At 35.5% G+C, this 27589-nt stretch overlaps 1 protein-coding gene across 1 annotated transcript; it reads right to left on the bottom strand.

Annotated features, from left to right (window-relative positions):
- Positions 1 to 9901: 9901 nt before the first annotated feature.
- LOC139696581 (O-acyltransferase like protein-like) lies at positions 9902 to 26236 on the bottom strand. Its single transcript, XM_071595419.1, has 13 exons — positions 26207 to 26236; positions 25426 to 25628; positions 23376 to 23539; positions 23046 to 23180; positions 22104 to 22334; positions 17851 to 17944; positions 16315 to 16446; positions 14788 to 14953; positions 13449 to 13528; positions 12852 to 12947; positions 10889 to 11018; positions 10082 to 10256; positions 9902 to 9960 (listed from the first exon to the last, which is right to left on the bottom strand). The coding sequence occupies exons 1-13, from the start codon at positions 26234 to 26236 to the stop codon at positions 9902 to 9904; spliced, it is 1695 nt and encodes a 564-aa protein (XP_071451520.1).
- Between the last annotated feature and the right edge of the window lie 1353 nt (positions 26237 to 27589).

The raw sequence follows: 27589 nt of genomic DNA, 5'->3' as shown, positions 1-27589 counted from the left end.
AAAAATTAGTCTTAATTAATATTAACTTTGAAATACCTTACTCTGTTCTGAGAAATTCCCAATGCCATGTGTTAAACTGTGGTCGATGCCGGCAGAACTCACCTGCGAAATGTAAGCTGGGAATTAGATGCTGGAGTTGATATAAATAAAACTGATTCTACCAATGCAGGGTACGCCAAGCGAAAATCGTGGTTCAAGAATAGTGCCGAGGTTGAACTATTTAATGTAAATTAAATGTGGATGTGTTCAATCAGCCTCAACTATTGCTAGATCGAGTCGATGTAGGAATTCGACTAATGCCAGCACATCCCTCCTTCTATCTCATGGAAACGATGCGCTATTGAAAATTCTCGATGCTACTCTTTACGTGCAACATTTTGATATCAATCCGTCCATATTGGTGACGCATAGTAAAATATTGGAGAGAGACAATGCGAAATATCATTACAAAAGAACTGAACTAAAGACTTTTACTATACCTGCCGGAGGTCGAACCCTTAATATCGATAATGCTATTGTTGGACGGATACCTAACACAATCGTTTTTGCAATGGTAGATCATGAATCATATGCGGGCAGTGTGATGAGTAATCCGTTCGCCTTGTCTCATTATTCATTAGAGAATTTTTCAATGTTTGTTAACGGTATTCAGATTCCTTTTGGAGTGTCATTTCTACGGAAAAAAGTATTGGGCACGTGCGTACGATACATTATTTTCGGGTACTGGAATAAAGCACGCTGACAGAGGTAATGAAATCACGTACGATATATTTTGACACGGTTATTTCATGCTAGTCTTCGATTTAACTCCTGACGATTCAGGCCATGAAGATTTCATTAGCCTCAGTGATAGGGGCGTCGTGAGAATAGAGGCAAAATTTGAACGAGAGTTGTAAAAAACCGTCACATATCTGCTTTTTGCAGTATGACGCTACATTGGAAATAGATAAAGACAGGAACATTATCACAAACTTTTAGTCATGGATAGCGTGTAGATAGATAGGGTATTAAGACCATTTAAAATATTCCGCGGAGTCTATGCATCTGATAGGTTACCTAAATCACCTCAAAATGGAGTTTACATAGTTAACTTAGATCGCTCTAATTTACCGGGTTCTCACTGGGTGGGAATATACTTACACAATCATTTAGCCGAGTATTTTGATTCTTATGGCCTACCTCCCTTCATGGCGAACGTGCGCAAATTTTTAAAACCATTCGTTTTAATTACAATCGCGTTCAGATACAAAGCTATCATTCTGACGTTTGCGGGGAATATTGCTGTTTATACGCAGTTAGTAAATCAAAGGGGCAAAGCTTAGTTCAATTCCTCAACCGATTCCACCAAACCATTCCCCATCTCAACGACTGCCGAGCCTTGAAGGTGTTCCGTCTGACCTTCAACCGGCTACGACGTGCCAGATGTCACCCCAGAGCTCAACGGTGCTGTTCCAGAATAAATACGATGAGGGGGAAAAGAAAGTTATTATTTGAGAAGAATCTGTTGCGGAATGCAGATCATCGTGGGCGTGTGCTTTTCGGGGAGAGGGGTGGTGGCATTCCCAAAATTTACACTCACTTTATCATCAGAACGATTTACAAACCTGGCTCCTCTACGCTGCACGTGATCCAATCCGGCAAACAATCCAACTTCATGTGGATCCCATATACAAGCAGCATATTTACAAATGAGGCCCAACCAGCGACATTAAAACTATCTATCTCACCTTTCACCATCACATTTCCCCACTACTCTTCAGATGAGTGATATTTTTTTGTTGGCTGCGTGTCCCTCGCACCAATATATTAATCGATCAATGTTTTCGATATATCTATATTATCAACACATTTAACGTCAATATCAGACCCCTTTAACCCCAAGTGAAGAATCTCTTCTAAGGAAAGGTCTTTCCTTTTCACTGAACCCCGAAATCAACCATGTTGCCGTTCTTATTGATACCCTCAATTTTTGCCACTACTTAAGATGAATGGCTTTTTTGAATACTCAACCTGTGCGCCAACAAGAGACCAGAAATATCCACAGCGCCTACCTGCGATTTAGAGGCCCGTCCCCCGATGTGAATCGGAACCTTCTTTCCCAAGAACAATCTTTCCACACCTGAAACATTTACTTTCATAAAACTCGCCAGCCACCCCGACATCGACATCATTTCGGCAGATAAAGGCTCCGCAGTTTTCGTACTTAACGCCACAGATTACATAAAAGAGACCGCGAGACAGCTTAATGACACACCTTCTTAAGAAGGAGGACTGACCATAACCCTATCTTTCGCCGAAACATCATACTATATTCTATCTTAAAGACTGAGTGCTCTGTGAAGGCCCCTCTGACGAAGACATCTCAAATAGCTGATCCCAGTAAACCTCATTTCTACGTTCTCCAATCAATTCATTACTCTTAACATTCCTGGCCGATCGCTTGTTTCCTCCCGTGCCTATCCAGCGGCGGCTTCGGGCGTGGCTCATGTTTACGTGAACGATGCCGTCGACCGTGCTTCTGAAGAGGTTTATTTATTTATTTACCCTCCAAGCCCTGAGTCTACACATTCCATTTCAGGGTTCCCAATGCAGTATGCGTTCGGGTGGGAATTACTCTTTTTCCAAAAAATTATGACTACACACTTTTTTAAGCTTAATTCTACTCGTAATTGCCAAGTGTCGCACCAGCATTTTACAGCGTTAAGGTCATCTGTTAAAGCTGCTGTGTTCCTAGTATCACGGACATCACGGTAAACCCCTGCATCGGCGGAAAATAAACGTATCTTACTAGTGACGACGGAGTCATTGTCGTTACCATAAAGTAGGAATAAAAGAGCTCCAATAACTCTTCCCTGGGGAACACTCGCAGGAACTTCAACTGTATTTGAGATAACTCCATCTATGACTACTCTTCAAACCCGACCATTTAAAAAGTCTTCAATCCAAACCCAGATAATTTTATCTGTGCCATATGCTTCAAGCTTTTCGAGTAGTTCACTATGAGGTACTTTGTCTAAGGCTTTCTTAAAATCTAGAAAAATCGCGTCCATTGGAGCATTGCTCTCTCCCGAATTAAGAATATCATGAACAAAAAGCGCAAGTTGTCTCTTGCCGCATCTGAGGTTTCGTTTGAATGAAAAAAAGTCAGGAGTTGTTAATGAAAAATCCGCACGGTTTTGTTTGAAACCGTGCGGATTTTTCATTAACAACTCCTGACTATCGAGGTGTCTCATGATCAAACTAGCAACTATATGTTTCATAACCTTGCACGAAATGGATGTGTGGGAAATAGGTCTACTCGGTTCCTCCTTGTCTCCGTTTTTAAATATTGTTCTCACGTTAGCCGTCTTCCAATCTCTGAGAACCTTGTGATCTACCAGCGGCTTCTCTATTTCTAGGCGCTATATCCTTAAATATATGAGTGGGTATATGATCCGGCCCGGAGAATTTATTAGGCTTTGCTATCTTTTATATATTTACTGGAAATGAATTTATTGACTGCTGAAGAAAAGCTTTTCAGAAAAATATTCTCACAACGCGTATCCTGTCTTGACGGAACAATGTACTTAAAGAATTAAATTATTGCTACTAAGAGAAAATATATTGTCACTATAGAAATATGTAAAATTTGACATTTTGAATTTAATACTTTCAAAGCGTATCCTCGATGATATTAACAATTCCTCAGAAATCGATGATAAAATGGGGAAGCATTATGTGTAATTACGCCGGAGATTCAGTTAAACAAAATTTTGCTGACTCCAGCTCCTACTAAGTGCGTTGGGTGCTGCGATGGGATGATGTTTATGCTGGGTTCCCACCCTGTAGGTCCGGGTTCGAATCCTGGAGGTGAAGGAATGTATTTTTCAGTGCCATCCGGATCCCTACTTGGAGTGCCATATGGAAAGTACTTTGATTGAGTGTGCTTGAATTGTGGACCCATCGACGGTCAAGAGTAGGCCAATTTCAATGCAGAGGCACTCCTTCCTTCATTCCCTGAACATCCTACTACTACTGAACTGTCCACCTCTCCTTCTAATTGCACAAATGACCATTTCATACATTAAGTGATGAGCCTCCTGCATACAAAATGTATTTTCATAATGTCATACACTGAGATGATATACAGCCCCAACACACATACAGGTCGTTGATGGCAGTGCAGTAATAGTATGCATGCAGCACATATGCCTGGCCCACTTGCCCACGCCCATCAGCGCAGGTCAAAAAGGAGGGACAGAGCTGCATTACCCTTCTTGGATTGCTATCAGCAAAACTAACATTTTCCTCTCACTAAGGTCAGCATATTCAGGAATAAAGGATACATTTAAAAGCACGAGATTATAAAAAAAAGCCACCATGCTATGAACAAATCAATGAATCAAGCACATATTGAGACTAGTCTCACATAAAGAGGGCTTCTTCAATAAAGAACTGATCGTCCATTTATTTTCCGCGTAATATATCGCGCCAATATTTAATTTTACACAATATAGCTCAATGTGTAGTGCAAGTTTCTTCGACTGCATTCCAGTATTATTTTTGTTTGAAGCCGTTACAAATTAAAACAAGTGCAGTTTGCCAGAGCAAATTCTTTTCCAGAAGGCATTTCTTCACATTGAGGAATAGAAAAAAGCCCCACTGGGCTAGGTGTGGACTGTAGGGGGGACGAGGAACACAATTCACATAGATTTTGGCAAGTAATTGCAATTTCACGGAACTCACCATGCAAAAGCATGTCTTGCGTGTTGTTTTTTTGTTACTGGAGCTCTGGGTCTACCTTTCTTTGAAATTAATAGTAATCCCGTTTTGAACATGTAAAACTGTATTTCTAGCTCTGCTATGGGAAACCACAGACTCCCCATAAGCCTCCTGTAGCATTGCATTGGCTTCGGCTGAAGATTTGTTCAGGAGAAAGAAAAATTTTAAATGAAGCACTGATTCCATCAATGTTGCAGTGGGCGAACTGAAGATCAAATCACAAAGAGTTCTGCTAATGCAATAGTAGAGTCATCGCAATGAAACTTTCACCACATATTAACCTGACAATGTAATATACTATGAAAGTTTCCAAAATACATCATGCAAATAAAAATGTATGAATACTTTTCATTAAACATCCTTCATATATCTTAGAAGGATCTTATATTTTTCTAAAAATCTTTCATCATTAATTGAAATGCCGTCTGTTGAATAAAGCTAATTTGATAAGCTGTCCAGTAATCTGTCTCACTCACTCATAATACCTAATGGTTATATGTTCATGTCAACTTGGTGAAAATTGTTAATATCCTGAATGTGTTTTCCATGTATTCCAAAGCTTAGTGTACAGACTTCTGTGTTGAATAGATGCCCAGCAATAAGGTAAGTGTGAGCACCATCTGAAGTTGTGCTGCTTCTAGATAACAAATGGATGTGGTCTGGAAAGACCACAGATTATTAATGACTGCACTCAATACACTTTCTCTTATACACACATGGAATACATGTCATTAATATTTAATAATTTGTGAATGATGTAGTTTGGATACAAAATGTCATTTAATGAATGAAATTGAAAAAATAACCATAATTTACTTATTTCACTTTTTGAAGGGACAAGTTAGAAACATCCCATTTTTCAGTCTATCAACATTTTTCAACTGCATATTGAAAATCCATAATTTCCCTGTTAATATATTACAAACAGAGTGGTGAAAAATATTTATTTATACATTTATTCTTACAATGTGAAGCAAACCACTTTGGATAAATGGTAGCTTGCTAAAACATAGCAAGATAGTATTCTCTGTAGCTTGATGATCCATTAAGACACATTCTAGCATAGACAAACACGCTGCTCACTGCCAGCTCATGAAAATGGGGCCTGGCTTCAAGTTTTTAAGCACTACATTAACAGCTACATGCACTTATGATATTGATATCCAGGCTGCAGCTAGGGTCTGTGATGCCCATGGGAAAAATAGTTTCCTCCACCCCCTCCTTTACAAACTGTACACAATGCTGTGTTGCAGGAATCATTTCACAAGCCAAGAAACATTCAGTACACAAGAGCTTTCATGTCATTTAGAGCACTCCCCCAGAGCACAGGGGTACATTCCCTGCCTCACACCACAAACCCAATCTTTTTGTCACATGTCATAACACTGTATTCTGCTTCTGAAAATGTTCACGGAGAATACTCTGTAGTCTGACACCAGTTTCTGAACTGCCCAAAGAGTCCACAGTTCACTCTTATACTACTTCCAAGTTTTATTAACAAGTATAAAATATAAAATCAGCTCCTTTGAAAAGGTGTTTCCTGAGAGTTGACGCCATAGTTAAACAACATAATCGGTATGTAGCACTGTTGAAAATTCACCTGAAAATCTTTACGTTGTTGGTTTGGATCTTTTCATTGGATGTGCAAGTCGCAATAGAGAAACTACTGGAGCCTCAAAAGCCAATGATATCAGGAAGGAAAATCCATACGATGCCACTGCATATCCCAGGAAAACTATTGTCTGAAAAATGAAATACACTGTGAATGCTCGAACCTACCATAACATATACGTAGATTTTTGCGGAAGGCAACTTCATAATGATTAGCATGCAATGTAATGTACACATTAATGGTTCTATATTACATGCGAGGTAAGGACAAAGACACAATACTCACTAAGTAGAAACACTTACAAGGATAGCATTAATTCAATTTTTCATTATTTACATGAAATCACAGTGAAATATATTAAACAGAGGTGTATCTTTCTTCACCATGCATTTCCGAGACATATTGCTTCCTCTGAATGAATACAAGTTCAAATGCTTTTAATTGTCCTTTTAAGAATTTCAATGCTCCTCTACAAAATTATAATTCCTGAGCGGTAGAAAAAGTTTTTTTTATCAAAATAAAATTTCAAATGTCAACTGCGGGTTATGTATATTTTAATAAGTTTATTCAAGCATGATTCAGGCATAATTTTGAGAGCATTATGATCACCTGCACAATTAAAAGAATCAAAAATGATGCATTTACATAGTGGTTTTGGGTGCAAGTCTGCATGAGTGGCAGATATCAATTGAAATAGAGCAGAAAGATTTTCACATCAATGAATTAATGTTATGAAAAATTAAAAAACATGAAATTTGAAAGCAAACTCACAATAATATCTCTTCCAACGTGTGAGGGGCTGTCTGAATTGCAAGCAATAGACCTCATCAAGACTGGATGCAGGAGGTAGGAGCAATAGGTAATCCTACTGACTGGATAAATATACTTCCAAGACAGTATACTGTTCACATATCCTGAAAAATAAAAAAGAAATATCGTCCCTTTCAGGTTTTTTCAACTGTTCCATTTTAAGAAGTTTAAAACTCAGAGGAAAGGCAGTATTACTAACAGGTAGACCATCTTTGCCAAAATATAATTTTAATAGAATAACTAACATAAGTCCAGCATACTCTGGATTAGTACATGAAAAAGTTTTATTGAAAATATTAATTAATTTATTTAACTATGTATTTGAATGTGTATCCATTATTAACTGTTATTTCATTTCATTTTATCATTTTTCTTATTATCTTTATTATTTGATTTTCAAAGAACAGGCCTGTTGGGGAAGGAGAGTGCACTATTGGGAGGAATCCAAAGGAGGCGGGTATTTTGATTAGCGATGGGATGTCGAAGACTGAGAGAGGGAAGAGTATTAGGTAGGTGAGGAATGGGAAGGAATAGGATAGGGATGTTGGGCAGAATGTGAGAGGAGGAAGGAAGTATGTGGAATTAAAGAGGGACTTACCATTGAGTTAGATGTCAGGTAGTACTAAGTTAAGGTAACAAAGAAATGAAAGGTTGCATTGCTGTATAGTCTGTGTCCATTCAAAAACTACCTTAAATTTTAGAATACCAATGAAAGAATATAATAAAAATGCCAATTTCAAAACAACCTTTTACTCATTATTTCTTCTTTGACACACACTTGAGTCAAAGTTTTTCATCAGTGATTCAGGCTGAAAAGTAGTATCCTTTGGCTATTGCTCAAATGATAATGGAAAAAATGGAAGGTGAACATCAATGAAATCTTGTAAAGTTTACATTGAATGTCTAAGTATTTGATGAATGATCAAAGGATACCAAACCTCTGTTCTTTAATCAGTTCATAGTTTGTCTCATGTTTCTATTAACATTTTAAGTATTTTAGAATTATTAATTTAAAACTTATTGAAATCCATTTCAATCAATACAATTACGCTTAATTGAATCATGTGTGCCATTCAAGAAAGTAGAAGAGTTTATCAGATTTATTATTATAACTGCTACCATAAATGAAACCTTGAACAAAATACCGTAATCCTAGTATTACACAAATTGGATACTACTTATGTTGAAAATATTTTCAAGATCATAAAATGCTCATATGGACAACTACATATCTCCATTGATGAGCTGGCTCATGAAGAATTTATAGACTTCATCAGAGTACTTTGAGGATGCTGAACAACCCACGACTAAATAAAAAACACAGTAATCAACCCATAAATACAGTAATCAACCCATAAACACAGTAATCAACCCATAAACACAGTAATCAACCCAAAGGTCGGTTTGGTAGGTGAAGGTAGAGTACACCCCGTACTAAGCCCTATATGGGGTGTGAAATTCACACATTAGGGTAGGGGGGCCAGTTCCTTTCCTTGTGCCGGTTACGGTTTCCCAGGAAGATCTGGTACCCAAAAAATCACATAGCTTGGGTGGAGCTGCAGGTGCTTAGAGCACCTTGCCCGGGAATCGAACCCAGGCCCCTCTGGTCAGCAGTCTAACGCTCTACCCCCTGGACTACTGTGACCCACCCATTACAATGTTTAATCTGAAAGTAATAATGTTGCCAACAGAGCATTAAACTTTGTTCTCTTGGACTAAACATTATGTTCATAAATCTGTACCATTCCCTTCCTACTTGTTAGGCAGATTTGAATACTCTTGTGTCATTTAAGAGTCATACAAGTTCTTACTAAAGAAGTGACTGTAAAATGTGGATCAACACTTTCATATAGTTAGCTAAGTATTTCGTATATATATTATATTTATAAAAAACTGACTTATCCTATGCATGCTATGAAATATGACTATGGAACAGAAAAATAAACAAATATAAGTGCCAATGTCACTCAATAAGGATGAGTTCTATGAACTATTATGTAGAATGGACTCAAAAAGTTCATTTGATGATACACTTCCCAGGGAATTGCATACCATTTGATTCCCCTTTCATAAACATGAATGTACTTCAAGTTTCCTCTGTTCTGACCTGAAAAAAGCTCTGACCCAATGGATCAATGTCAATCATTGAAATAATTAGACAGATCACACTTATTTTTAAGTATCACTCAAATGCATAATTTAGCATGAGCAAAGATATTGTAAATATGATTATTTCATGTGTAGTAGATAAGTTTTGCTTATTCTATGCTAAGAGTTGCATAAACTATGAATAAAGCACAATATAAATTTATCAAGAGTGAAATATTTTGTCACATCAACGAGTATTGATTTTGTTAAAATATTTTCTGTCATAGAGTTTTGCTCCAATTTCTTCCACCACTGGTGTTGATCATCTGAATAAAATAATATCAAGCAATAAAAGCATAAAATCCATATAATTAACCCTAACATGAGCTCCATTTATAGCACATTCACTTTTCAACTAATTGAAAACTCAATGTCATTTGCTAAAATGGATAGCTAGTGAACACATAATGAGAAGCATTTTTAGGTTTCACATATTTTGGTGAGGAAAGTGAATTTATGTCTGGATATTTCATGTTCCAAACATTATCTGTTAAATATTAAGAGGAGATATTCAGAAATTGCAAACAAATGATCAATAGTCAGCTCTCCGTATTATCACTACACATGCCACTACTCAGCATAATGGATATCATCCTCACCATCTGCTCCAAATGTTTCTAGTTTGAATCCTGGCATTGGAAGGGATGTTACAATTTAAGAAGGGTATTTAAAAAAATTGAGATTTCAGTGTGACATGACCTTCACTGTCATAGGAGTTTAAAAGCCTAATAATTTGACTGCCTAGCATACCTCCATTCCCAGTGGCACAAACAAAGACAATCCAAGCAAGTGCCAATGCCCAAGCAGAATGAGACAATGACACATAGACAGCTGATGCTGCAGGGCCAAACTCGAAAAAATACAAGCTGTATACTATCAGGCTCAGGGCAGTCATGGACAACATCCAGCCGATGCAGAGCACCCACTATTGGAGAGAGGAAGAGAAAAAAATTATAGCTTTAGTTACAAACTCATGTTTTCAGGTATATCCATCATAGCAATTCTTGTTCATTGAACGTAGAAAAACATATTATAGTGTCATATATGGAGAAGATATCAGAGCACTATTTATTCTGATAATAAAGCTAGATCAGTTAATTTCCAATAATAAAGCTAGATCAGTTAATTTATTCATGGTATTTTAAGCAAATCACCATTATATCCTCTTGGAAGTGAGCCATTAAAACAAATTATGAGCAGTTTTAATGGGAGTTATAATCAAACTTAAGCAGACAAATCCAATTGTCTTTGGAAGTTTACATTCATATAAAATTAACACAAATGTCATTGTGTAAGCAAGCATACATTGCTGAGGATCAGTCTATAACATTTTCTTAATGTCTGTAATTCTCCCAACTTGAAGGACTCGTTAGATTACCAACTCTCTTATATATTTGGAAAATATTTTAATGCCATTTGTGCATACGTAGCAGTGGTTAACTACATATATAACATATAAAAACTAAAAATGTAGGGGTTGATTCATCCAATCCATTATTTGACATCAGAGAAAAAACTTTCCCTGTAATGGTTATTCATTATGAAACACAGACTCACATTTTTAATATTTGCTTTGCATTTCGTCTTGAAAAGTATCCATCCCAAACACATTCCAATGAGATAAGGTCCAATTCTAGTCCATGGCTTGTCATAAAGCTCATCATAATGTGCAAATGGATCTTGGGTCCTAGATAAATAAAAGTCACGGGAGAATTGATAAACTTTGGCAATAAAAATGAACTGCTTTTCATAAAAAATTCACTGTCAATATTAAGTTAATAATAATAATACATTTATATGTCCGGAGATTTGTTGCGTATTCATATATTATACAAATATAGGACACGTCAGATATAAATTTCACAATTTTAGAAGAGATACAAAATATATACATACATACCAATACAATAGTATAATTACATATTAATTGGTTAAGCCAGAATTGATGCATAGCGACAATTCCTAGTATTCATTCACAGAATAGAGCATATTATTTTTCAATGTGTTGAACAGCTTTTTCTTGAAAACAGGTACTTTTGTTTCATATTTAATTTCGTAGGGAAGTTTATTGAATAACCTTAAGCCCATTGCTTTGGGTCCATGAGCAGAATAGTGTGTTCTGACAAATGGTTGGTGCAGGTCATTGCAGGTCCTTGTATAGTGACTATGGTAATTGTGGTTGGACTTGTACTGGGAAATATTACCCTTTGCATGCAAGATGACATTAAATATATATATGCAAGGTACTGGTAATAAACGGAGTCTTTTGAAGAGAGGTTTACATGGTGCATCGCAAGGGGCATTGCTCATAATACGTATAATCCTCTTTTGGATTTTGAAGATTATGCCCACATGGGGAGAGGAACCCCAGAAGAGAACACTAAATGTAACATAAGAATAAAATTCACCGTAGTAAATGGATAGCCAGCAACCTCTAAATTTACAGAATATCTAATATTTCTAATGAGGAAGCATAAGGAGCTTAACTTTCTACATAATTTGAAAATGTGTACCTCCCAAGACATGTTTCTATGCAGGATTACTCCCAGGAATTGGGTGCTGGAATTTTGGGGAATGCTCACACCTTCTACATCTACTGAGATTGGAGTGGATACTTTGTTTTTATTAGTGAAATAAATCAGGCTGGACTTGTTGAAATTGGGTTTTAGGAAGTTGAGAAGATGCCATTCATTGAAAATCTGAGTTATTTCAGCTGCTCTTTCTGTCTGTCTACTGAGGAGGCTGACACAATGATATTTGTATCATCAGCATACAGTAATGGGTATACTTCCTTAATTAACTTAAGCTTATCTGGGAGATCATCGATAAAAATTAAAAATAAAATAGGACCAAGTACAGAACCCTTGGGAACACCCAGTGTTACTTCTCTACCAGGAGAAACAAATTTGGAGCCATTTCTTGAGAGCTTTACACGCTGATGCTGTTCACTTAGATATGATTCAATCCATTTGTAGGAGGTGCCTCTTAAGCTTTAACATTTCAGCTTATACAAGAGTAACTGATGATTGACAAAGTCAAAATCTTTAGTGAAATCAACAAATATTCCTTAAGTTTCAGTTCTATTATCCAATCCTAGAAGTATTTGATTCACCATGTGATATGTGGCTGTTGTAGTGGACCTTGTTTTTCTAAATCCATGTTGAGATGTGGATAATAGGTTATATGTTTCAAGATATGATACTAGACGATGATAAAAACTATTTCAAATATTTTCCCTTACTGGTTCAATGGGGTTATTGGTCCATAAGAATTCATTGCCATTTTGCAACCTTTCCCTTTGTAAATTGGCACGATTTTTGCTGATTTAAGAGGGCTTGGGAAAATTCCAGTTTTTAGGGATTCATTAATTAAGAACAGCAGCTGATCTTCAATAGCATTAAACGACCTTTTTATGACTATCCCTGGGATGTCATCTAATAAAATACATTCAATGCTATCATGAAAGACAAGATTTATTAATGAAATAAAATTTTGGGAAAGTGCAACAATGCAAACTTACGTTGGAGTGTGCTCGGTATATATGGTGATAACAGCCGTTGTTGACCAAGCGCTAAGCATGAAAACAACCACCATGCCTGCAGCTAGCCAGAAGTAACTAAAATGAAAAAATTCTTCATTGTAACCATTAACTTTTAGGAAATAGAACGAGGGTGGTCTCAAAAGTTTCCGACCTGACAAAGATACAAGACATTTTTTCTGAAATTTTCTGAGGTCGGAAACTTTTCATACCACCCTCATATGATATGTCATAGAATCATTGAAAAAAATAAGCTGCAGTATAGATGTATGAAGAGTGATCCCATTTCTATAAGAACTGTCAGCACAATTGACCTTCATTATGCATAGGAGGCAAGTAAATTTCAAGATAGTTGTGAACTTTTTAAAAGGCTAATAATACCCATTCCATCAAATGCATCAAGCAATTCAAGTATGGAGAATACCATTTCAAAATACTCTCTTATCCTTTGTTTATTCCTAAACAGATATTATATGATGAGATAAACTCGATAAAAATACACACAATCTCATGGAGAAATATGAAATGACAAATGAAAAATACAAAAAATGATATAAAATGAGAAATATCTTGGCTTACTTGACAGCAATGATGAGAATTATAGTCCCAACAATATAGAACTGTGTATCGTTTGCCAGATACCAACTCCAGGACATGCACTGCATAAAAGAAATGAAGCCATCAGAAAATATCAAATACATAACAAATATTTACAATACGAGTAAAAGTAAATTTAAAATGATCATACTGTGAAAACAAACTTATTGATTGTTTACCATTTAATTGGCAGTGGAAGGACATGCTTCACTACACTGCAGTATACTTCCGTGCTCATGAATATACTCAGTTTAGTTAAAATACCATGTTGCTGTTCAATGAAATAGAGTGAAATTGCATTTTTATCACTATGACTAGAAAGTATTTCAATGCAGTCATAATAACCAAACACACAACCCAATGGCATTAAGGCAACAGCATCTCCTGTGGCTCCTTTGCAATTGATCTTACTTTCATTAAGTCCACAATTGATTAGAATATCTGTAGCCATAATTATAAATAGAGATTGATTTGAAATGGTCACATTAAAAATACATAAGGGATTGGTACCTACCTAGGATTCTTAATGTACTTAAAATTTTTGGCAATCAGGAACATTATTTTTTATATACTTCTTTAATTTGCTTCCGCAGTATTTCACCAACGAATAGATCTTTATTTGATAGTGGGCATGCATTTAATGCAAAAGTCATAGTAAATCAAGCATACCTTTTTTAAATAATTGTGAGAAATATATGATAGAATGAGGTCGTTCTTCAGAAGGGAAGTCTCTAAATTGATAATGAACCTTAGCAGACAAAGAGGTCTTTAGTTTACCCATACTATATGCATATGCAGAAAACTATTTAACCAAATCTCCTTGAGATACTGAGGAAATGGTCATAAATTAATAAGAGCTCTGTTGACACTAGGGAAGGGAATAAAATTCTCATGCATACCATTCATTCCTTGATATGGTGTAATGTTAATGAAATGTGAATATCTTTGCAAAAATATTGCACATTTAAGATCTACAAAGGTGGGAGTGTTCATTTATTCAGAGTCTGAAAGTTAAATTACCAAGAAATTCTCATAGATGCAACAACAATTGATTTTAGGACTTGTGTATGAATGGAGAACATTTATGAGTACTTTTTTGGCATGGAAAGCATTATTGCATTTTACATCAATTTATATGGAAAAAATTGTTTAACTTAATGAGTGTTTTGCATTAAGAGCAAATTCTGGAACATATTATGCTTGCCAAGCGAGGTACCATTGTGGTATCATTTTCTACTCATTCAGGAAACTGCACTTTAAGAATTTAGGAATCAAAATTATATGATCTCTGAAATTTTAGGAATTATAAAAAATATATTACCCTTTGCTCCAATGGAAACATTGTGTTTATGTATAGGACATTTCTCCACCAGTATTTAGGACAGTTGATGTAGTCAGTTGCAACAGGTTCTAAGCTTCCATGGTCATGACAGTATTTCATCGTTACTTCTACAAGTCCCAAGATGAACATATATGGAGGCGTCAATCTAATAAAAATAATCAAAGACTGCATCAACATTTATCATTCAAATATTCATATTACCACCAATAAACTTGATATATATAAACATATATATATATATATATATATATATATATATATATATATATATATATATATATATATATATATATATTTTTTTTTTTTTTTTTTAAGGTAATCTACCGTTTAAGGTAGGTTTTTGGATGGACACAACTACCAAACAAATATTTTATTACTCCTAACTAAACACAAAATCCATCATCCTACTCTATATCAGGTCCCTCTTCATCTCTGAGTACTTTCTTCCTCCCTTCATCCCGTCCAACATCCCTATCCTGTTCCTTCCCTTTCCTCTTTTGCCCAACATTCTACCCTCTATCACAGTCTTCAACATCCCACTGCCGGTCAACACCCCCTTCATCCACTTTTCCTGCCTCCATAGGATTGCTCCCAACAAACCCCTCTCTTCGCCCACCATACCAAGTACTTCCTCATTTGTTTTCTTCTCTGTCCATTTCACCTTCTCCATTCTTCTCCACACCCACATTTCAAAAGCCTCCAATCTACGTCTATCCTCATGCTTCAATGACCACGTTTCCGCACCTTACATAGCTACGCTCCATATCAAAGTTTTTACGAGTCTTTTCTTAACATCCTCACTCAAAGTCCCTGTCATCAACTCCCTCCTCCTCGTGAAAGCCTCTTTGCCCAGCGCAATTCTTCTCCTTACGTCCCTACTACTTTGACCGTGTTGGTCCAAAACACTACCGAGATACGTGAACTGTTCTACCTGCTCTAGTTTTTCCCTCCTATTTTAATGTTAAGCTTGGCCTTTTTCTTTCTAGAAAATCGCATAACCTTTGTTTTATTAATATTGATTCTCATCCCATACCTGTCGCACTGAATTTCCAATTCACTCAGCAATGCTTGCAACCCCTTGGCTGACTGACAAACTAAAGCTTGGTCATCAGCAAACCTAACTGATTTTACGAATTCCCCGCCCACTTTCATTCCTCCTTCGAGTTCTTCATATATATATAAGCAAAATAAAAACAATTAAAAAAATCACTGCAAAAAGAAGTAAATAACAGTGCATGAATAAATAATAAATGAGTTCTGTTGATAAAATATTCATTCCTATCTAATTATTTTACACTCAATGGAATAATTGCATAAGGAATGACAAAATGCTGGTGGGAATTTGCAATAAAAAACTGAATAAAAATAATAGTTTTCACCAAATATCCACAATTTCTTTCAATTGGCAAAGAATATTAAATACATTAGTAGTTAAATAAAAAATAATTCAATGGTGACTTTTAGATATATAACATTTTAAAATAATTCATTACTAATATATTTTACCTGAGGAACCGATAAATAACCATTCCAATGAACTGAATTCCCTTCGCCTTGAATCCACCAGAAGTAAATGTCAGTTGGTGAACATCATATTTTGAGACTGTTCGGAAATATAAGAAGGACACCAACAGGCCACTGCAAAGTATCGATGTCATTATTATTATTGATAACTGATATATACACACACACATATACATAGACACCATAAACACAGTTATCAATCTGAAGGTTGGTTTTGTAGGTGATCACTAAGCACTAAGCCTGACATTTGCACACCAGGGTAGGGGGGCCAAATATATACACACACACATTCAAACATGAAATCCTGCCAAACGGCGAACAAATACTCATTCACATAGAAATAGATATAAGGAAAAGGGATGTGAACACACATAAAGGCCGAATACAGTAGAGGTGGGGAAGGCGGAATCAGGCAAATCACAAGTGTAAAAATATTTTCTAGAGTGGGACTCTGGATCTTTCAACTTGCTGGGCGGATGCTCTTAACCACTTGAGCTATCCAGGAAATATAATTTACATTGAGATCTGCGATGCTTTAAGCAATCAAGTGCCCCGATTCTTTGACCAAGAGATGGTGTTAATAATAATAATAATTTTATTGGACATTAAACAAAATAGTTTTGCAATAGTCTTCGTCATAGAGATGCATAGTTTAGAGATTATGGTTACATAAACACATATTTAGATACAACGGGTAAATATCAAATTTCTCAAAATACATTTGGTGAGACAAATGATTGTATGATTATCATGGACCACACAATTTTTGAATCAAAAAACTCATTTACTGAGTAGAATGCTTTTTTAGTCAGCCAGTTCCGGATAACTTTCTTAAACTTGGGCACACTCACAACTTTAGGGAGCTATTTCACCCACCAAAGGAGAAATAGACAACACACAAGAAGAAAGGATAGTAGTTTAGCATACATACAAAATCATAAAGGATGAGAACAGTGTGTTTCATGGCATGCATAGCCAGAAGAAGAGACGAGCCACATTGGCCTAATACACATTCACTGTCTTAAATTTTCATTAATGCCTTAGCCCTTCCTTGGAGGAAGTCTGTATCCACCCATGCTAATACCTTCAAATCAGATGCGCACATTCGCGAGAGAGATTCTGAACTTTGAGTGCAATGGGTGTGATTTTTTAGCACATGATCTCTAATTTCCAGGGCTAGAATATTTTAACAGAATAAAGTGAGTTAATAAAGTTTTAAGTCATGTGATATTTTGATAATTTAAATATATTAAACCATTTGCATCTGTGTGAAATGCTGAAGTCTTGGTATTTTTTTCATTAGGATTGTAGAGGATTTTAGATTATAATGTCACTCTAGGAAACTCCTTGCTATATTAAAAAAATCAACCCAATTGTCTTATTAAAAAGTATGAGTTAATTGTTTCAGATTTATAGATTGTCACTACATAGGTAATACCTATTCTGAGTTTTGCATTAAAGTTGTTAGAAACATTGAATGAAATATACGATTATATTCTATCTGCAACTTTTGCTTACCTGATAAAGAAAAATGTATCCACTGAGTATGTGCCACTACTCAATGTTTGATATAAGAAATCCCTTTCTGCTCGGGTCCGGAAAGTTTTATTATCTGTAGATTTAATAACAAGAAAATTAACAAATAATAAGATACCTACTACAAATTCACAATTTGCAGTAAGTAAGTATTTCCTGTGCCAATAAAGTCCATGCCAAGAGCTAATTACTGTGGAGATATATCCCATCCTCTACCGGTGAGTTAAGGTTATTACAACAATTTCTTACTTCAGGGGCAAGGGAGTTCAGTTAAATATATACAAATTTCAAAAATACTTTGAATGGATGATGTTGATAGCAATTGACAACTTTTGTGTACAGGCTTAGATCTGGTCCAGAAAAAAAATCAATGTTTCCTGCCCACTATAGGGTATTTTAATTAATTAGAATAACTTTGGTAATAAAAGATATTTGATATTTCAAGATAAAACTGAATAATTTTAGGTAAAAATTGTCTTCTAACTTATACACAAATATTTTGAGAAATAAAACTAAATTCTAAAAATGGAATCACCACATGGTGGTAATGAAGCAACAAAATAAAATAATCAAGCAATCATCAGGTCATTATTTTGAAGCCAAGAAGCACCCCTTTTAGTTTTAATTAATGAATCTTTGATGTAAGGGATTTTCCCACCCCAATTAAAAGAATAAAAAGTAGTGCCCATATATAAAAACCATGGTTGTGTCAATGATATGAACTACTACAGACCAATAGCCATTCAAAATACATTTGCTAAAATATTGGAAAAAGCCATGGTTATGCAAATAGCATCTTATCTCGAAAAAAACTTCCTGCTTTCAAATTCTCAGCATGGATTTAGATCTGAAAGGTCTACCACAACTGCCATTTTCCAGGCAATCGACAGCATACTTAATTCATTAGATGCTAAACGCAAAATTCTTGGAATGTTTTTTGACTTTTCAAAGGCTTTTGATAATGTAAACCACAATAGACTACTAATTAAACTCAATAGAATAAGAACAAGAGGAATTCCTCTAAACTGGATGAAGTCCTATATTCATAATTGTACTCAGAAAGTAGTGTTATCAGTTGATGGGTCAAAATATTCGTCTGAAGCATATAAAGTGAACAAAGGTGTTCCACAAGGCTCAACCCTTGGGCCACTCCTCTTTCTGATATACTTCAATGATCTACCTAACTGCTTACCAAATAATGATGGAATAATACCAGTGTTCTATGCTGATGACACTAATGTAATAATATCAACATAAACATATCCCAGCCGTGTGGAAAAATCTAAGTCTGTCACAATTCCAATAAACAAGTGGTGTGCAGACAACTTCCTAGACTTAAATGTAAATAAAAGTAAAATAGTATACTTTAGATGCAATAAGAATATGACAGATGCATGTGACGGAATGTAAATTTCTAGGTATTTCTCTGTGTGCAAATATTTCTTGGGATACGCATGTAAAAGCCCTTCAACATAAGCTCAGTTCAACTTGCTACTTATTAAGACACCTGTATGAAACTAAAAGTAAAACTGTACTACTCAACTTATACTATGGGGAAATTTATTCAAATATAACCTACAGTATAATATTATGGGGATCTGCTACTATTTCTCAAACCATCTTTAAAATGCAACAGAAAGCTATTGGAATCATCACCAGGAAACCTCACAATGCTCCATCAAGGCCTATTTTCCATTAATTAAATTTGCTACCACTCCCGTGCATCTACATTATGTTTTTACTTCTGTATATAAAAAATAGCATTGGCAACTATTCTCTTAACTCTGCCTATCATCATCATTACACCAGATGAAAGAATGATATCCATTGTGGGAATTTAAGAACTAAAGCATTGAAATTAGGACCCAATGAAATGGGCATCAGATTATGTAACAAGCTACCCAAAATTATTAAGGATACGAAGGGAACTGCTCCATTCAGGAATAAATGAAAAAGATATCTACAGCATAATATGTTCTACTCGGTTGACGAATATCTCAACAATATTCCTGACCAGTAAGTTCATAATTTTAATTTCTAGCAATGGTCATGGTCTGATTCATGTTTGTGATCAATGATTTTTCTGAATTTGATATTGCATGTGCGTGTTACAGCCAATGTTCATGGGTTTGTGCCAAACATTTATTTAACTTTGAGCATCATTTCTTTTTTGTATCTTAATTGAGCCTGTGTCTTTGCTCCTTTTTGACAAGCCTTATATCATGTAAATACACCACCCACCTGGTATTTTTGTATTGTGATCTCTGGGCAAATAAAAAGTAATAATAACAATACCAATGAAATCTCAGGGTATGCTATGAACTATGGTATTCATTCATAGGTAAAGCTTGTTATTTGCCATCTATCCTTTTGTGTGCTTCACTCTTTCGTATCAATGGCAACTAGATTCTTCTTTGGTGAGTGATGTATAACTCTTAGACATTTTCTATCATACACTATGAATTGTCATTCAATGTGAGGTTGATAAAACAATATGATTTCATTTCCTGCTTTGTATTGATCATTCTATGGATTCTCTCTAGAAAACATTTTATCTCTAACATACCATGAATTTCGGGTTATGACAGTTGCCATTGAGGTAGACAACCTCCACCTTTGCTTTCCAATTTTAACTGGGGAACTTGAAAATAAGCTTTGTGTTCATGAAACTCTCGCCTTCCCTTTCTTTTCTTTGATCCATTAACATTCATTTGGCTGTACCTTTATTTTGAACAGCCTGATGAAGCAGCATTTGTATTACAGTCATTTTATTCAGTGATTGATGCAAAAACCCACATTTTTCATTTAATTAATTACTTCTTTTTTGCATAGTTTTCAGGAATGTAACGCCCAGGTAAGATGAAGTCTCATCTGTAGTTATTGCTTCATAGGTGAATAATTTCCCTCCTACATAGGGATTATGACAAGTAGTAATGTATATGGAAATGGTCTGGCTATACCATTATGATTCAATTTTTTATGTTGGTTCACTTATGTATAGTTAAAAGTTCATTTCTATAATAAAGAAACAGAAATGAAAAGAATGAGCAATTATAAGTAAAGTGAAGCCATTTTATGAAATACCTAGTTGTAAATCAATCAATTGATCATTTATGTGTCCAAAAGTATGCATGTAGAAATACAGGACACATCAAGAAAATATAGGTCAGAAAAATTTCAAATTAGAGTTGAAGATATTCATCAACGGAGTAAAACATGTGTTTTAAGAGATATACTTAAGGTTTTTTCTTAAATAGGGATGGGACATTTTGTTGAGATTCCTCATATTACAAGTTAATTTATTATAAACAACGAGGCCAATATTTAAGTGTAGGATTTCTAGTTCACACTAATGTTTGGTGCAGGTTTTTTGAGGTTCTAGCATTGTGATGGTGATAGCTTTCATTTTAACATTGCTCTTCTAGTTAAACATTGAATGTTACACCTTAAACTGATGATTTTGGTTTATTTACATGCATGGAAGTGGCCGAATGTTAAGTTTTTTAGAGAGGGTGCATTAAAAATGCATTACACATTATTCAAACAGACCTGTTTGTGTTTTAAATTTAGCACTGGCTTTCGCTGAAGAACCCAAGAAAATAACACTGTAAATTACATGTGTATAAAAATAACCATTATACACAGCTCTTGGGATGTTACTACTGACAGTGTGCCTGTTTGCACTGATGAGAAAGAAAATGGAACTTAGTTTATAATGCACATTTTGAATGTGAACATCCCAAGGTAATCTACTATCCAATTCAACACCTAGGAACAGGAACCGGTACTTTGTGGAATCAGTTTTCCATCAATATTGATGATGATGTTTGGTTTTGGCTTGTGTTTATTAGTGAAGCATACTAAGCTTGAATTATATACCCTGAGAGAGGGAATTATGCTTGCACCACTCATCTAGCAGAAACATTCATTGCTATTTTACCCCAATGAATGCATAGTATTTTACATGCCATGTCTGTATGTTTAACAGCAGTTTCTACTCTGATATCATCAATTAAAATTTTCACGTCATATTCTCACAAAACACGATATATTAATGACAGGAAACTAATATGTGAGATTGTGATTCCATGACCACCAGAACCTCCCCATGGAAATTAAAGCATGTCGATGGGAGTCTCTGACTTCCAAAACATTGTGTGCTCTTTGTTGGAAGAATTAACGATATACTTTTAATGAATTAATTATCATAGAAAATTAAAAAAAACTTCGCAAACCTGAAAATTGAAATGCCACAAGGCATGTGTGAGCCAATATAACCCAGAGCAATGAGAAGAAACGCAAGCCATGAATTGGTGCAATCGTGTCTGCACCCACACTTAGGCTGCAGATGGATTTTGCATTTGTAACAGCCGAGAAGCAAAGAAGGAGCTTTGAGATAAAACTCTCTCTCTGCGGCTTGAGAACCAAGTCAACTTCACTCTTGGGCAAAGCAAGTCTTTCGATACCTGAAAATGATACACATATTAGAATTGGCAAAGGATAACTTTGCAAAAATTATCATAACAGTTAAGTGTAAGTTTCCTATTTGTTATGAAAAGCATTCATAAAAAGATATAAACATTTTTAGGAAACTTTAGATGCTATTGCTATAGGGCAAATATGTATATTTATGAAGTTGTCATCACATATTAAATTTCTGTTTAAAAGAAAATCAAAAGGACCTGTTGTAAAGATTCAAATTAGTTTATGGTTGCACCTCAATTTAAAAGAAAGATTAAAAGATAGAATATCAACATGAAAACAACTCAACCATTTCTGTTATGCATATAAATAGAGAAGAAAATTTGAATAAAACCATAATCTATCAAAATTATGTCATTTAAAGCAGCATATTTTACCAAATTTAAACATCTTCAAGATGCAGAGTCAGAATAGAAATTCATGATAAATGCAAAATTGATTTTCCTTGATTTATCAGCAAAACACTACATTAAATAAATAAATAATTAAATGACACATGCATATCTTCAAATAATATGTAACACCATCGACAATATTTTATGAATCAAAATCGTTCTCCACTGAACAATTATTTGGTCACTTATAAAGTTAATTCTATTTTAATGCACTAATTATTCCTAAAACTATGCCGACTTTAATGAATAGTTAAGTAAAATGGAATAGTTTACACAATTTCTCATTAAATAATGCATTACCTTCATCAACTCCCTTTTTGGTGAGGGACATGGCCTCACTAGCCATTGTGATATTTTTCTCCATTCTTGAAGACAATATTTTATCGGACACACATAAAGAACCTTGTGAATATGCTATATGGTTGCCATTGCATTCTGAGAACAAACAAAAAATGAGGTCATTCATGATCATGCAGCACATGCGAGTTAGATCTAAAGTCACAGAAACAGTATCGTACAACAATTTGTAGTAACATCAGTTTATAGCTGGACCTAAATAGGTGCTATTTTTAAATACATGCTTGTTTGTTTTCAAGTTTGGCTTAAATTTTTTCTTATCATAGTCTGCACCTGAAATCTTGCTTGAATCCATTTCTTCGGTGTGTATGGATGACATCTCTTGATCAGAAGTTGAATCTTTGCAGTTACTTTCTTTAGATCTAGTGGCAGAAATCAACCACAATTCATAGATGGTTCCCACAATGGTCATCATCACCACAGACCCAACCACGGCACTGAAAAAAATTGTATGTATACTTTATTATATTCATTTAGTGGCATTAAATACGAGGGTCATCCGGAAAGTAGTACCCGTTCGTGCCGCATGAAGTGCTGACGACGCGAGTAGCCGCTGGACGAGGTCAGATAGCTTCAGTGCCTTGTCTGCCTTCTCTGAGCCAAGTTGCGTGACGCTAGCATTGCCTGTGTTGTTTCTGTGATTGTTTACAATGTTTAAAAAAATTGAGAACGCCGCCAGTTGTGAAGTGAGGGCAGTGATTAAATTCCTCAATGCAAGAAACGTTCGCCCATGTGATATTCATCGCCAATTAAAGGAGGTGTATGGAGACAATGTAATGGACGAGTCGTCTGTTCGGCGGTGGTGTCGCAACTTCAACATGGGGAGGGGGAACACACACGACGATGAGCGTTCGGGGAGACCGTCTGTCATTACAGACCAACTGGTGAGCTCAGTTGACGAATTCGTGAGGAACGATCGGCGCGTCACAATTGATGACATCTGTGAGCATTTTCCCAATGTTTCTCGAACAATTGTTCATGAAATTGTTAAACACCATCTGCATTATGCAAAAATTTGTGCAAGATGGGTCCCTCGCGTATCTCAATGAGCTGGCGGCGAAGGACTATGCAGCAGGAATACAGAAACTTGTCACACGTTATGACAAATGCCTTAATTTGCTTGGAGATTATGTTGAGAAGTAGTTTAAAGTATCCTCTTTCAAATAAAATTTTTTATGTTTGTTAATATTTACTTTTGTGTCTTTATTTCACGAACGGGTACTACTTTCCGGATGACCCTCGTATTTATCAAGACGACATGCTGACCCAAACTTTGAAGTTCTTTTGCAATCTAAATGTTTTATAACACATGAGCTACATGTTTTTTGAAGGCCAGGGCTTTTTGGGAAACCACCGACACCACTGAAATAGCAGCTGTATAGAATTGCAAATGCTGCAGGGATAGTTTCAGGTGATATCCACCTTCATCTACCAAACCAATCTTTGGGTAGTTTTGGGTTTAATGTGTGAATTGGGAGTCAATGTAAGTCATTATTTTCATTTCCATTCAGCCAGAAATTGAATAACTGCTCAGTAAATGATCATCAGTTTAAAGCAGGTTACCCACCACTGTGCAGATTAAAAAGACAATATTTTCATGGACAATTCATAGATATGCCCTATATTCAAGAGAGCCATTCTTCAATACTATAATCACTGCAGTGGAAGTACCTACATGTTATTTGTTGAATTATTTTCTATACACTGTGACTAGCAAAACTATGCAAATGAAAGTTTATTTTTTCAATTTTTAAAGAAAGGGATCAATTAAATTGGCATCCTTATAATGCCAAATTATTCCATATCTGTGAGAAGTACTGACTTTGTTTAAAATATGCATTTTCCAGCATTTAATATGAAATTTATCGTATTCTAAACAGAAAGTTCCACACTTCATTGCAATACCAGAAAACAACAAACTCTAAGAATTAATCCATAGTGAATCATTATGGTAGAACAGGTTCCAGTCTGAAAATTTGGTTAAAGCTCAGTTGGACATAAGGCTGTCATGCATAGGCTTTGCAGTACATGTGCACAGATAAATGCCATCTTGGGAAAACATACGATAGAATCCTGATCCCATGCTTCCTTCAGAGCACATAAGTTTTGTATGAAAGAACAAATATTTTTAAAAGAGAAATTTTATGCAAAATGAGATTTCTTGTAGGCATGCATAGGATTACTTAAAATTAGGGAAATAAATAATGATGTGCTCTTTGCATGTGCTTATATACTTATATTAGATTACATGGCATTTCTTAGCTATCGCACACTAACAACTGTAAAATGAAAGGTACGGTGCATAGGTACAAATGGCACTCACATCATTATGTAGACTCGAGGATCCTTCCAGTAGGAGTACTCGCCACTGAGGTATTTGTCATCCAGGAGAAAGATCCTCCTTGGCAAGTGATGCTTGCCAAACCTCTCATCCTGTAGTTCAATGGTCGAGAGGGTAACTTTGATGGCATCTCCATGACCACATGACCTTGGCAAGCAAATGCCAAGGAATATCTCATCAGGTATCTAGGAGATGAAAGATTCTAAATTTTTAAATCTATTTTTTACCATTTAATATCCCAAAATAATGCTAGATATGTTAGTTTGGTACATAATATGCCTTGAAGTGTACCAAAAGGTTAAATTATAAGTATCAGGGTGTTAGACTCTAACTCTAATAATCAAATTGACATAAAGATGCTTAGTGGAGCAAAAACACCCTCATCTACAGAAGCATGTTGAGGAAGGCCAGGAACTCTCCACCTGCCTGAGCAAGCTCAACTGGCTTGGCCAGCCTTTGGAAACCTGATGATGGGTAAAAGCTTGCTTATAAGCACCCTAAGGCACTCAGGATACCAGAACCATCCAGAGAAAAACTATTTAGATCTTATCTTTAGAGTCGCAAGCTATGAGTTGTAATCAATGTGAAGAATCTGCATATCTCCGATTCAAATATGGTGATACAGTTTCCCAATTAGGAATGCTGATTTTCCTGCTAATTTGTTCAGCATTGCCCTTCCATTTTTGGATGGCAGGCCTTTTATGAAAATAGAACTCGTCTCTCCAATCTGGTCTTTTACGCACACACATTCACGCACACATACATGGACACGCATAACACATATAATTATCATGTTTTAAAGCATCTCGTTAGCTATGCATTTTAAACTAATGAAATATTTTGATTCATTCAAATTTTTTTATCAAATATGAATCTTGTTTTGTACTGATTTGAAAGCTGTTGACATGTTGCAGCCAAAGAGAAAATATAATTCTATTAAAATCTAAAGAGGTATCTAAAAATTTCTGCTCATAAAAAAACAATTGATAATGATTAATACTGAAAATTATATATAAATTTTTAAACTAGATTAGTTGAACAAATGTTAACATGAAATTTAATTTATCAACATACTCTAAATAAAAATAACATGAGCTGACAATACCAATTGTGGGAAATTGACATAACTTGGATAGATCTTTGTGGACAAGTACAGGCAAGGAAGCATTATTTTTTAAGGGAATCGCAAATATAGGAGAAGAGAAAAGGAAGGTGAAATATAAATAGGGTAGCCATTCTTCATGGTGGTACTATGTTCTCCTGCGCGGAGTAGAAAGCATTTTGCTCAGTGTATTGCACTAGCCCATATAATAATGCATGTATTCATGTCAGTTGGGGATTTAACACTCCTCATTTCTTCTTGTTAATGCTAAATTGAAATTATCACACCCCGTAGAAATTAATATACTCAGACCATACAGTTTTTTCAATGTAAAAAGAGCACTAATTTTTTTATTCTGAGGTATAAATGGAATCCACAAATATATTATTCAAATCGAATTAACACTTTTAATGGAGAACATGAATTATTATTATCATTAGGTAATCTACCGGTAAAGGTAGGTTTTTGGATGGACAAACTTACTAATTCAACAATTTGTGACCCCCAGCAAAAGACAACGTCCTACTCTATATCAGGTCCCTCTTCATCTCTGAGTACTTTCTTCCTCCCTTCATCCCGTCCAACATCCCTATCCTGTTCTGTCCCTTACCTCGTTTGCCCAACATTCTCCCCTCTATTACAGTCTTCAACATCCCACTGCCGGTCAATACCCCCTTCATCAACTTTTCCTGCCTTCGTAGGATTTCGCCCAACAAACCCCTCTCTTCGCCCACCATACCAAGTACTTCCTCATTTGTTTTCTTCTCTGTCCATTTCACCTTCTCCATTCTTCTCCAAACCCACATTTCAAAAGCCTCTAATCTACGTCTATCCTCCTGCTTCAATGACCACGTTTCCGCACCGTACATAGCTACGCTCCATATAAATGTTTTTACGAGACTTTTCTTAATATTCTTACTCGACGTCCCTCTTATCAACTCCCTCTTCCTTGTGAAAGCCTCTTTGCCGAGCGCAATTCTTCTCCTCACGTCCCTACAACTTTGAACGTGTTGGTCCAAGACACTACCGAGATACGTGAACTGT

The sequence above is a fragment of the Hetaerina americana genome, unplaced genomic scaffold (genome assembly GCF_022747635.1).
Source record: "Hetaerina americana unplaced genomic scaffold, ioHetAmer1.1.p SCAF_1, whole genome shotgun sequence".
NCBI classification, from domain to species: domain Eukaryota; kingdom Metazoa; phylum Arthropoda; class Insecta; order Odonata; family Calopterygidae; genus Hetaerina; species Hetaerina americana.
Note: the sequence above shows the minus strand (reverse complement) of the source record. Positions and strands in the feature narration are given on the sequence as shown.